Genomic DNA, 13,597 nt, shown 5'->3' with positions numbered 1-13,597 from the left:
GGAGGGGGGAGACATAGATTGAAGTTCTGTTGAGCACCTCCCGTAAAAAGTAATGATAGAGTAGAGATAGACTTGCAATATCTCTTTTGTGAGAAATAGGAAGTAGGGAGGTGAAAAGATCCTCACCCATTAGATTTCGAAGATGGTTTTGTACCCTGTCAAGGTAGGAAAGATTAGTCTTAGGAGCTCCTAAAATCCATTTAGTATTATGCATATAACTTGAGGAAAACAAGCTTGAAATGTGCAAACATTATGTGAATAAGTGGAATCAAAACAAAATGGTGACCAAATTTGACCTGATGTCATGTAATTTCGCTTATTTGCATAATGTTGATACATATCAAGCATGTTTTTCTCAAGTTACATGTGTAATGCTAAATGGATTTTAACTCAAATATTCCTATTTAACAAAACAGCATAGAACCATTTTTTGCGCATACAGAATATTTTTTCTTCGCATTCTGGTCTGGCCGCAATCTTTAATGCTTACCAAAATATGATAGTAAAACGATTAAACATTTTGTTTAATGTTTTATTTGCAAATCATATGCTTTTATTTTTAATTTTGCTAATTCAACCCTTTAAAAACCTGCACTAGTAATATTGTATTAATGTACAGGTCAAATTTTGTTAAATATTTCATCCAATAGCCCCCCCCCCCTCCCCCCCCATCCTTTAGTTTCATTATTTCTTATGAATCTTACTTCTTCTTAAAGTCTTCTACAGTATTTCTCTTAATCTGATCTGGTAGCAAAAATGTTACTCTACTAGTGAGACTTGTGTTGCATGAGAAAATTTAAAGAAACTGAGAATCACAAACTCTAGAAGTAAATTGACCCAGAACAAATCTTTTCATCCAAATTCTTAAGTCTTTTATCAACAACAATAATAAAAAAATATAATATTTGTATAATCTGATTGGGAGAAATTACTTACTGACTTGTTTGCTTGGCTATAGTGTTCTGTATGTTTTTTCGTGGAAGGAATGCTAACAAGTATGTTGTCAGAAACAAAGTTGAGTTATCAATTTGAAGGCAATTTTAGGTCTAACTTTGACACTCCGATGAGATAACTTTGTTAGTTGCATATCTTTTGCAAAATCTTTGATGGTTATTCATGAATTTTCCATTGAGGAGAAATTGATAAGAGAGATGGTAAAATTCTATACACACAGCTGAACATGTTAAAAGATTCTTTAAATTCATGCCGGTCATATGTTTACCATAAACTACAACGACTATGCAACAAATTTAATCCCTTACAACTTTGAAATTCACAAAAAAATATGAACTTTTAGTTATTTTTTATAGGTTTTTAAAATAAGTTATCTTTAAAAATGTCTTACAAAGACAAATAAGGATTTTAACATGTGAATACACATCTCAGCTTCGTAAAGTATTATGAAGCTGTTCCGAGATGGATATTCTTTCTTCTATCATATGAAGGGCAGTTATCAGTGGGTATGTAGAGTAAAAAAAGAAAAAAACTACAAAACAAACACCCACAAAGTTGGTATCTTCTTGATTGGTGTTGCCGTGGATGAATAATATCTAAAATTAAAAAAGATTTATTCTTGACAGGAGGATGGGGTGGGAGGATTCAACCGGGGCCAGGTTTTATTGAGGAGAGAAGTGGATATTTTTCATCCTTTTCCAGTATTATCTATTCTATTAAGGAGAGGTGAAGATTTACATTATTATTACTTTCAATAGAGAGGAATGAACTGGGCAGAGGTGAAAAAGGTGTTCGTGAGAGAGATGTGGAAAAATGGGGAAAGAGAAAGGAGTGAAAGTTTGAATATAAAGATGTTGTACACACTTGAACTTTTTCTATTTTGATTTTTATTATCCCAGGCAATGTTGTTAAAATCTTTAAAATACATCCTTAGACACCCAGATATGTCAATACAAATGTTTGAAATACTGCTATTGGGATAATTATGTAAAAATAGAACTTTTGACTTATTTTCAGATTTTTGTAATTTACCTACCTAGAGTAAACCCAAGGAATAAAATTTTCAAGGTTGTCATGCTCCCTTGGAGATCCCTTTATACATAAACTAGTAAGGCTACCTGGCATTGCCCGGGACAAAAGTGTAACATAGTTCCCCCTCCTCTTTCTTTACTCAACCCATTCCTTTTTCTGGAAATTCACACACACAGATAACTCAAGTCAGTATAAGAAACTCTGGAAAAAAAAAACAGAGTTACTTCTTCAGATGAGAACACTTCAAAATGATACACTAATGCAAATGTGATGAAACGTTACCCCTACCCCAACCCACTTGTCTATTCCAAGGAATTAATCAGTTTTTCTAAATTTTTGATATTATACATTTGGGATAATTTTGTTTAAGAAAATATAAGCTTTATGGCCCTTTAATTAGTAGTTTTCAACTTTTAGCTGAACATAAGGACAGACAATTGCCTTTTATATAATAGAAAACTAGCAGGCTACCCGGCATTGCCCAGGGTAAAAGTATAACATTTTTCTATTAAAACTTCTATCTCTGTACCTTTATCTTTTTCTGTTTTTCCATTCCTTTCTTCACCCTCCTTTTTCTTCTCAATCCAGCTTATTCCTCTCTGGATTTAAACACATGCATACAGATTATAGATTTTTTGAAGAGTAAACCGGCATCAGAAAATTAACTGCTTGATTAAAAAAAAAGAAAACAATAACAAAAAGAAATCAGAATTATTTTCCTTTTATTTAGTATATAATTCAGCTGGAAAACTGCACTTTCCTCTACTAAATCTATGCCAATCAAGAAAATACTTTGTGGGTATTTGTTTTGTTGTTTTTCTAGTTTTAGCCAGACATTCAAACATGCAGACAACTGCCCTTTTATTATAGACTAGCGAGGGGTACCCGGCGTTGCCCGGGTGTTTTTCGGGGTATGTGAAAAAAAAACAGGTGCCCGTGAAAAAAAAAAACGAAGCCTTCACGACGCGCGGTTGGAAAATAGTAAAGTGTTAATAAAAAAACAGGTGCGCGTTTTTGATTGATGTGACGGCGATAGGTATTCTGCAGTTACGATTTTGTGCGGGACAGTTTTGAATAAATCGGTTCGTTTGTTTTTAAAAATCCGCTCCCTGTTTATTAGGAGGAGCGAAATGAAAGCTACAGTCTGATATGACGAAGTCGACATTGAACAAACGTGACTTAGCTCTCTGGAGACAACTGGCTTTCGGCCTGTGATTAGAGTCGAGTTTCACTCTTTTTTTATACCAAAAACCGAATGTAACGCGTGCCGATGCGGGAAATGTCGAATAATTAACGTTTGAAAGTCAATAAAATTAAATAGACAGGCGAGCTTCGTGGGTAACTCTGAGATATTACAATTTATAGATGATATAAAAAGTTTTAAGAAGTTGTGAACTGAGCAAGCGCTTCTCTGAAAGAAGCCTTTTGTTGACATCGGGGAAAAGCGTACATGCATACATTTTCGCTTTTATATATATAGACTAGCAGTTCCTGGGTATTGAACATTTTTCATTGAGTAACATATACCACAACACAATAACAAAAAACAATGGTACAATGAAGAAAAAAGTGGCTGGTTACTTTTAATGCATCTAAAACCAAGCTTTTATCTTTACATCATCAACGCTCTGATCCTCATCTGGCATCAATTGAAATGAATGGCTCTCGTCTTGGAGGCCTCATGTTTTGACAAGCTTCTGGGCTTGACCTTTACTCTTGATCTGAAATGGAACACATACATTAAATCCATTGCCAAGACTACTAGAAAAATGGTGGGATCCTCCTATCGATCCAGTAGATATCTCACTGCTGATGCAATTTTCTTATCTATATAAGAGCCAGGTACGTCCAAGGATGGAGTACTGTTGCCACATTTGGGCAGAAGCTGCTAGAAAGGACTTATCCTGCCTTGATAGAGTTCAAAATAGACTTTGTAGCCTCGTAGGGGATGTCTTTTTCTCTTCCCTGCAACCTCTTTCTCACAGAAGAGATATTGCGAGTTTGTCTCTGCTTTATTATTATTTTTATGGCAAGTGCTCGGCTGAGCTCCAATCTATGGTCCCCCCTCGACAAACTTTCACAAGGAATACCTGTCTAGCAGAAAACACTATCGCTAATTTCCCCCACTCTTTATCTGTGCCTAAACCTAAACATAGATTCCATGAGCAAAGCTTCTTTCTTAGAATTGCATGCCTATGGAATTGTCTTCCGTTTTCCTGCTTTCGAGCTGACTACAATATGGTTGTCTTCAAGTCTAACGTAAACAAGTTTTTGATGAGCCGTTCAATATAAGTTAACAAATTTACCGAATTGCCATTACTAACGATTACTATATTGTCCAATTTCTACTGTACACTCTTTAACCCTTATCCTTGAGTGGCCTCTTGGCCTTGATAAGTGGTGATGCCTATGTAAAAAAAAAAAAAAAAAAGTAATTATTTCTTTCAGAGTGCTTAAACACCTGTTCCATTTAGGATATTGAGCACTTTGATAATCTCAAGTCATCTTCCACTTCCTACAATAATTTGATGAAGAATGATGTAATAACTGGAAGTAACCCCCCCCTCCCCCTACTCGAATAAAAAGGAAGATATTAAGTCTGGGAGGATTGCCTAATTAAAACAGTTACCAATCCATGTGATGATAATCTCAACCTCACCCCCCCCCACCTCACTTAACACCATAATTTGAAGAGGAATGACGTCATTACTGGAAGTACCCCCTACCCACCCTATCATCCTCTCAGTACAGGCCAATAAGTCTCCTGTGCGTCATGAGTAAGTTGTTGGAATCTGTTAAATACAGAAGTAATCAACCATCTCAACAAAAATAACCTTCTTAGTGACACTCAATATGGTTTCCGTTCTGCTAGATCTACAGCAGATGTGCTTACAGTTATATCTCATAGGATTAGCAAATCTCTCGACGGAGGCCACCTTTCTAGGGCAATTGCTCTTGACATATCTAAGGCCTTTGATAGGGTATGGCATAAAGGTTTACTTCATAAGATCTCTAGCTATGGTATAGCTGGAAATGTCTTCTCAATTATTAAATCATTTCTTTCTGATAGGTTCTTAAGAGTAGTAGTTGATGGGCAAAAATCAGAAGCTCACATTATTAATGCCGGTGTTCCTCAGGGGTCCATCCTGGGCCCAACTCTTTTCCTGATCTACATTAATGATCTTCCAAATCACATCCTTACATCATTTGTAGACATTTATGCTGACGACACTACCATTTATGGTAGCACATCTAAGACAGTAAACAACCAAGTTCTCTCCAATTCTCTCTCCTCTGATCTTGAGCACGTAGTACAATGGGGAAAGGAGTGGCTGGTTACTTTTAATGCATCTAAAACCAAGCTTCTCTCTTTACATCATCAACATTCTGATCCACATCTGACATCAATTGAAATGAATGGCTCTATTCTTCAGGAGGCCTCAAGTTTTGACAAGCTTCTGGGCTTGACCTTTACTCCTGATCTTAAATGGAACACGTACATCAAATCTGTTGCCAAGGCCGCTGGAAAAATGGTGGGATCTTTCTATCGATCCGGTAAATATCTCACTGCTGATGCTATTCTCTATCTATATAAGAGCCAGGTACGTCCAAGGATGGAATATTGTTGCCACATCTGGGCAGGAGCTGCTAGAAAGGACTTGCCCTGCCTTGATAGAGTTCAAAATAGACTTCATAGCCTCGTAGGAGATGTCCTTTTCTCTTCCTTGTCTCTCACAGAAGAGATGTTGCGAGTTTGTCTCTGATGTATCGTTATTTTCATGGAAGGTGTTCAACTGAGCTTCAATCTATGGTCCACCCCTCGCCAAACTTTCACAAGAAACACTCGTCTAGCTGTACACACTATCAATAACTCCCCCCACTCTTTATCTGTGCCTAAACCTAAACGGAGATTCCATGAACAAAGCTTCTTTCTTAGAACTGCACGCCTGTGGAATTGTCTTCCGTTTTCCCCCGCTAATCAAAAAAAGGGAGGAGATAATGTCTGGGAGGACTGTTTCATTAAACACTTGCCAATCCATGTGATGATAATCTTAAGTTGTCCCCCCCACTTACCACCATAATTTGAAGAGGAATGACGTCATCACCCCCTATCCCATAAACAATATATTGCAAGTTGAAGTTGTAGAGTTTTTCACTATATTTACTTGCTTTTGAATTCTTAAATCATCCTGTGGTAAATTAACAATGCTTGTGACTAAATATTAGTTGTAATGATTCCAAGAATTCTTACTCATAAAAATGGTTACCTGCCACAATTTTTAAAAGGAGGATCATCACTTGATTCATGAGTAACAAATTTTTTCTTTTGATAGAATCGGCAAATGCACTGATTGTTGACTGTGGTTATCAGAGCACCCATGTGATTCCCTTCCTCAATGGCCGACTCATGGCAGAGAATTGTCGTCGCATTAACGTGGGAGGACTTCACCTTGATTCTTTTTTACACAGACTCCTTCAACTTAAATATCCAAATCATTTTGCTGCTATCACTTTAAGTCGGGCAGAAGTAAGTACTTGAGTTTTATTTAAATTTGCATTAAAACTGATTTTGTTTTAGCTGTTTCTGTAACAGCAATAAAATTTTGAATAAAGATTTCTTATTTTGCAGGCATACAGCGATTTGATTAAAAAAAAAAAAAATCAAACCATTTCATTTATCAATGCGTTATCGCTTATTAAAGCTCAAATCCCACTCCATAAGGCTTAATAAGTTTGTCTGGGAGATTGGTAAACAATGTTTGGGACTGGGTGCAGTTTGATTGTTTAAGAGGATGGCTCAACAAGAATTTGTTTACATTGTATTTGAAAAAGTGTATGTTATAATCAGCTGAGAAGCAATCCTGTGGTAATGTTTCACAAATGGTTAATTATTCTCCATTCATTGTTTGTAATCCTTTGTACAGCCTGCTCTGATTAAATAGTTCTCTTTAATGAGAAAATGGACATTGCTCACTTCTTATGGTGAAGGTTGGCGCTGTTTGTATACTCTTTTGGCCAATATCTGAAACTGAAACTTTTGGAAAATTACAATTAAGATCCATAAACATTATTTCTAACCCACTTGCGATATTCACTCTTTAACTATAGGCGGCTTATGGCTAGATTATCCTGATTGGGGTATCACTGTTATTAGCAAGGAACTTCTAAATTCTAAATAGCAACTGATTTTTTTTTTTATATATATTGGGTTGGTTATGTAAGATTCAAACCAACCAATAAGACATCATTTCGCACATGAAACAATAAACAAGCCTCATGGGATAAACTGTCAACCATATTTGTTATTCTTTTGTAACTCTTAACTTTCAGGAACATACTTACCTCTATCAAGGTGTTTTAGTCAAGTTTATTATATGTTTGTGGATAAACTAATGTCACATCACCAATATTGCTCAAAATATCTATCTTGGTTTAACTTAGTACTGATGTAATTTTGGGATGTCTAAATCAAGGTGAAAGTTACATTATGCAATATCTTTAGTTCTGTTCATTGTAGACACTACTTGGCCCATAGTCTTCCATCTTATGACCTTGACCTCAAAAGTTTGGGGTAATTTCAACTTCCGATTTTTTTTTCCTAATTTGATCTATGGATCTGATGCTTTTTTATAACATTTTCAGCTTGATCAGTTTTTGGGTTCTCAACATTTCTCTGGCATAATTTTATGTATACTTCATACAATATGAAGAAGTAAAACTTACATGGGACTTTGTCTCATCTGTATGATGTTAAATGGAGCTATGAAATCTCCCCCACTGACTTACATTCTTGTTGCTAATATTAACATGCACATATATATATATATATATATATATATACACAAGTTAGAAAAGCATTTCATCCAAGGCATGAAAATTGTTAAACAAAATGTTTTTACTATAGGCTTTAAAAATAAAGGTACAAGATTCAATTTGAAATTTATTTATCTTCAAAGTTCACTTGCATAAATTTTACGAAGTAAGGTATAAAAATTTGGTTTAAATTGAATCAAAAAATTACCTTGGATTTATTTTATGTAATGTACATTCTGTTGCACTTAAAAAAAAAAAAAATCATTGAAAATTTTATATCTATATCATTAATTGCTAGATGAAAGAATGTTTTTAAATTGCAAAATTTAGTTTTTAATTTCTAGACAGTGCCCATCCTTAAATATTCTTAAAAGGTTTTGATAATTATATATATGAAAAAGAAATCTAACATTGCCTGTGATTAATAATTTGGACTTTTAGAAATGTGATTTTATTATTTGTACTGAACTATGTAGCACAATATTACTTTCTGAATATTTATTAGTCCTTATTAATTTCTTATTTGAGTCAGCTCTCTATATAAAATATAATGAACCCAGTTTTCCTAGAAATGTTAAAAAAAAACAAAAAAGAAAACCCCAAAAACTCATTTTCTGCATGTTATTGTTTTTTCAGTCCCCCAATTTTTTTTTTTTGTTGCACTATCCAAAAAAGCTTTAACAAACCATATTTGATTCATTATTTTAATTGGAATTCATTATTGAGATGAGTATTATTTATTGCAGACTATTATTCTCATCTTTTATTGGTTTCTTTATTCACAACGTTTTGGCCAACTATTCTTCTGGCCTTCTTCAGGTGGTAACCGCGACGGAATAGGAACTTCGAATCTCCTAACTGCATTCTCAGCAATGACTGCCATCCATAGTTGTTATCGTCTCACTACGTTTTGGCTAAGTAAGCTGGTCAGAGGCTTATTTGGCCAAAACGTGGTGAGACGATAACTATGGATGGCAGTAATTGCTGAGAATGCAGTTAGGAGATTCTGAGTTCCTATCTCGTCGCGGTTATCACCTGAAGAAGGCCAGAGGAATAGTTGGCCGAAACGTCGTGAAACAACAACTAAGAAAGATGAGGATAATAGTCTGCAAATAAGTTAAATATTTGATTCAATATATTTCTCATTCCATGGGTCTTGCTAGTTATAATTAATAGTATGAAAAACTAAAATGTAAAATAGTATTTTTACTGTTATCCGCGTGTTATATACAAAAGGTCCTGGTCTTCAAGTGCCTTTTATCGTAAAAAAATGATAACCTTGCAAGAATTAAAAAAGGCATTTATCTAATCCGCTGATATAGACCAATCACTATTCACATTCAATTCCTTTTATATTTTGTATCAGTTATTTCTACTGAATAGCTTAGTGGAAATAAGTATTATTTGTTGGAGATTCTTAAGTAAATTGTACCTAGTGGTTGTGAGTACAATCTTAGGTAAAGAAATCTGAGATGCTTTAAAAAAGCCCAGAATGTTTTGTTTTTTTTTTAAATTAGACCCCTCCCCACACTTTTTGCACTATTTTTTACCTTGCAGCTCTATTAATATGCCATGCTGAAATGAAGTCCAAGTGATGTCTCAAATTTTAAGTTCGAAAGATTTCTTAAGATGAACAACCATTACTAAAATTCTTTTAAGAAAAATTATAGGAAGGTTTTTAGTTTTGCAAGAAGGGAAAAATAGTTGATTCTATTATATAAATTTTTCAAGATATTTAAATTATGTTGCTAATTATGTGGGTTGGATTTTATATTAATTTTGATCACTTATTTATATCTTCCAGTTTAAAACTATACACTTTAATCCATTAGGTCCAACAGTAATTTATTTTTAAAATCTAAGATAATAATAATAGTCCTGCTTAATTACTCTGAAAAAGGGATGAAATTAATCTATATATTTATCAATTCTCTGAAAGTTGTTTGAACTCTTAAAAATTTTGAAATTTGCTAAAATTCTATTTGTTTGATGATGTATAAACTTAATAGTAATTATTTAACTAATAACCTGTTCCCAAAAATGCAATGTAACTATTTTTGTGAACTGCTTTGCTCCTTACCATGTGTAAATGTCATCTTGCATGTAAAGCTTCTTGATTTCTAAAGTCAATATTTTGCTTTCAAAATAGAATAACCTTTTCCTTTTAATTTCTAACCCATTGCACAAAGTTTCAATTCAATAGTAGAAAAATTAAATCCCATAGGAATCTAATGGGTTAAATGAACTTTTCTTTTCAAATATCTTGTAAAAGTATTTTAGATTCTTCTTAGGATGAACTCCCTGGTTAAAAAAATATTTAGAAGCTTTTAAAATCCCAATTAATGGAATTGTTTCATTATGGATACATGTATGTGTTCTGGTAGAATTTATGATGTATAAGAGTTGAGCCTTAAAAAAAAAAAAAAAAAAAAATGTAAACACAAATGAATATAAAAATATTTGGTTCTTGTCCCAAATTTCCCCTATATTAAAAACAAAGAAAAATCTGTACGATAGGACACCCATGACAGAATGAAACTATTTGACCAATTTAACTAAGAAATCAAATTTTATGAGTAAGAGGACACCTTGAAAAACAAGATAACTCCTCAACGATTCAAACTTGCAAGATTTTTTGCTGTAATGTTTAGGATTTTTCGTTAATCGCTTAAAAATTATTCTTTATAAAAAACAAAACAAACCTACTTGATCAATGTGTGATTTTTGGAATATGATATTTTTATTGTGTCATGGATACATCATACATGTTTTTCTTTTTTAAATATAGGAGAAATTCTGGACAAGAGCCAAATATTCTTACCAACACATGTTCATATATAATGCATTGAAATTACAAACCAATATTAAAAATAAAATTTTCATGAAATCAATTGAAGAGTGCAATGCTAAATTGAACACTTTAGATCATATTTGATCTATGTATTTTAATAAAAAAAAAAAAAAAATATTTGTTCTTGTACATAGGAATGTATTTATGGTAGGTGGAAGAAAAAGAGATGGTCTATTATGACATCACTATATATTCAGATTTATTAATCCTTGTAAAAACATTATCAACCAACATCATATCTATGTACAGTTAAAATAAAAAACTTGGAACATCTTGCACTGAACTCTTCAATCATTAAAATATAAATAAGAAACAATATATCTTGGCAAATTTGTTTTATTTGAGCAACATATGTACTTGTACGCACCCACGCACGCACACATATTATATCACACTAATACAGTAGCATTCAATTCTGGTTTCCAGTAACCTTGTTTTCAAATCCTCCAACAACTGTGCACTTTGTTGGACTATTATTTAACGTGTTCATATGAACATCTAAATTAATATTTCTTCCTTCCTCTATGAAAGGATGTGAGGTGGGAGGGAACAATCCCTTAAGAGTCTGACAGTAAAATGAATGACATGTCAACGATAGGACTGGGGTTTGCAGCCTTAACTTGTTACACAGTAATAATTAATGATCAGATTTTATTTTATATGAAAAGCAAATGTATTTGTGTCCATGTTGTGTTCTACAAAAGTCAGACTGATTCTCACTAAATCCTCCAGTCTTCATTTAACTATTGACAGAAACCAGAAACAAAAAGGTTATCTTTCAGAATTGTACACTGATTATAAAATGCAATGAATCATGGGAAAAAATAAAATAAAAACGAATGAAATAAAGAGTAAAAAGAAAAAGAAAAGCTTTGGTCCAACTAAGATGAAAGAATGTCATGCGTAATATGTCTGTACAAAAGAAAAAGCAAAAGTATTAGGACTTGAAAGCAAAAATTGCATTTCAGGTTTAAAAAAGTTGTTAAACTTATTACAATAAAGTCCAGAGTTTAACCTAATTAAAAACAAAACAAAGTACAAAATCTTTGACGTGTGTATCTGTGACAGTGAAATTTTCATATCCTGAAAGTCATGTAAATTGATAAAAGTAGGTTTTTTTATATAGAAAATCATTTTTTTTTTTAAAGTGATTTTAATAGAAAATCAGTCTTTACAAGGCTAATTTTGATTTTAGTAGTTCGAATTGAGTTCCCTCTCTTTATTAAAGATGGTGGATGAAGATGCAACGTTCTTGCTTCCTCATAAAAAAAAAAAAAAACTTCATCAATTTACGTAATTTTTGGAATATATTTTCATTACGTATATCGAAAATTTTTTATTAGTGTTTTTTTATTTAATTAGGTTGAACTCTGTACTTTAAGTTTCTCTTGGTTTAAATAATGTAACAAGCTCTTTATATATATTCCAATGTTTTAACTGAGCAGTTTCTTAATTTGAAATATTAAATAGAAAATATTCCAAAAATTTGTATTGCATAAAAAACAATGCAAAATTATGTGTTCTTGCTTGTATGGAATATGCTAGCTTAAAGCGAACATTTGAAAATAAATTTTTATAGGCTTCTGTTAAAGCTGAAATTTGACTGAAGAGGATTGGTTTTTATCAGTAAAATATGTGCAAGTCCACAGTTTAACCTATGAAAAAAAAAAAAAAAAAAAAAAAAAATTTACGATATACATACCCGTCATGGAACAAAAATATCATTCTAATAATCACGTTAATTGATCACATAGATTTAATATAAAAAAACAAAAAAACAATCATATTTATAATGTTAAATCATTAACATTACAATGCTGATCTTGCAAGTTTAAATTATTGTGGACTTATCTGCCAAATTTTTTTTTTCAAGATCGTGATGCGAGATGGTCTTTTTTTGCTTAGTCATAAAATTTAATTTTCTTGGTTAAAAATTAAACTACATGACCAATTTATACGATTTTTAGAATGTGACATCTTTGACAGGTATGATGAGTAGTATTTTTTCTGTATATATATATATAAAAAAAAAAAAAAAAGTATTATTTAGGTTGAAATGTAGACTTGCACCAAAAATGATTTTTCTTTCTTTTTCTAAATGAACAAAAAAAAATTGTGAATGAACTGAAAGGGCTGTGGAAAAAAAATTCTATATAATCTGGTCATACTGCGTTCCATGTGAAAAATGGGGGTAGCTTTTCCGTTTGACACAGGAAACAAATTCAGCAGTTTTATTGTAAAACTGTTCCAAAAAGTCATTTATATAGATATAAATACGAAATGGAAGCACACATGTGGAGAATTCAATCAAAAAAATAAAATATTTTTACAAAAATTGTAAAATGCTATATAAAATAAGGTTTTATTTTTTTTATATAAAAACTGAATAAAATAAATGAAAGTAACAAAATAATGAAAGAATTTGCCATGAGTTCTTTAGAAACAACAGCAGCTATTTTTTTTTGTTGAGCCTTTTGATAAAAAAGCTTTAAAACATGAATTGCATCTGTTAGAAAAAATTTTATCAAACAAGGTCATTATTTAATTTACATGAATGCTTTATCAAGGATGTCTATTCAGTTTTCTTAAAAAACGTTGCATATGTTATGAGTAATTAGCTTTCATCTTTCAAAGAATATTTAAGGAAACTAATTTTCCATGTAATCTGTAGCTTTTTGTAAAAAAAAAAAAAAAAAAAAAAAAAAAAAATCCAATAAAAATAATATCCTTGTCATATACAATCAATGCATAAATTTCGTCACAGCAATGTTTAAAAAATGCATCCATTGAAGGAGGAAAATTAGTGTTCGTTCATCTTTGTGCAATGTTTTTTTTTTTTTAGCTCATGTTTAATCATGTTAGACTTAAGTTTCTTTGAAAAATGAAAGTTGTTAAAAATTTTGACTTTGGTATTAAAAATAAATAAGAAAACAGGAATCCAACAAA

General features: G+C 32.1%; 1 protein-coding gene across 1 annotated transcript in view; it reads left to right on the top strand.

The window, feature by feature from the left end:
* The window catches only part of LOC145241409 (actin-related protein 5-like), a 154,267-nt gene that overhangs the window by 29,218 nt on the left and 111,452 nt on the right, over positions 1-13,597 (top strand). Inside the window, exon 7 of the mRNA XM_080104337.1 lies at positions 6,321-6,514. Coding sequence (XP_079960463.1) covers positions 6,321-6,514 — 194 coding nt within the window. The remainder of the gene's footprint in view (positions 1-6,320; positions 6,515-13,597) is intronic.

This window comes from Euprymna scolopes, chromosome 20 (assembly GCF_053919585.1).
Source record: "Euprymna scolopes isolate OS-2025 chromosome 20, ASM5391958v1, whole genome shotgun sequence".
NCBI classification, from domain to species: Eukaryota; Metazoa; Mollusca; class Cephalopoda; order Sepiida; family Sepiolidae; genus Euprymna; species Euprymna scolopes.
The sequence above is the reverse complement of the archived record's forward strand: the minus strand, read 5'-3'. Positions and strand labels throughout refer to the sequence as shown.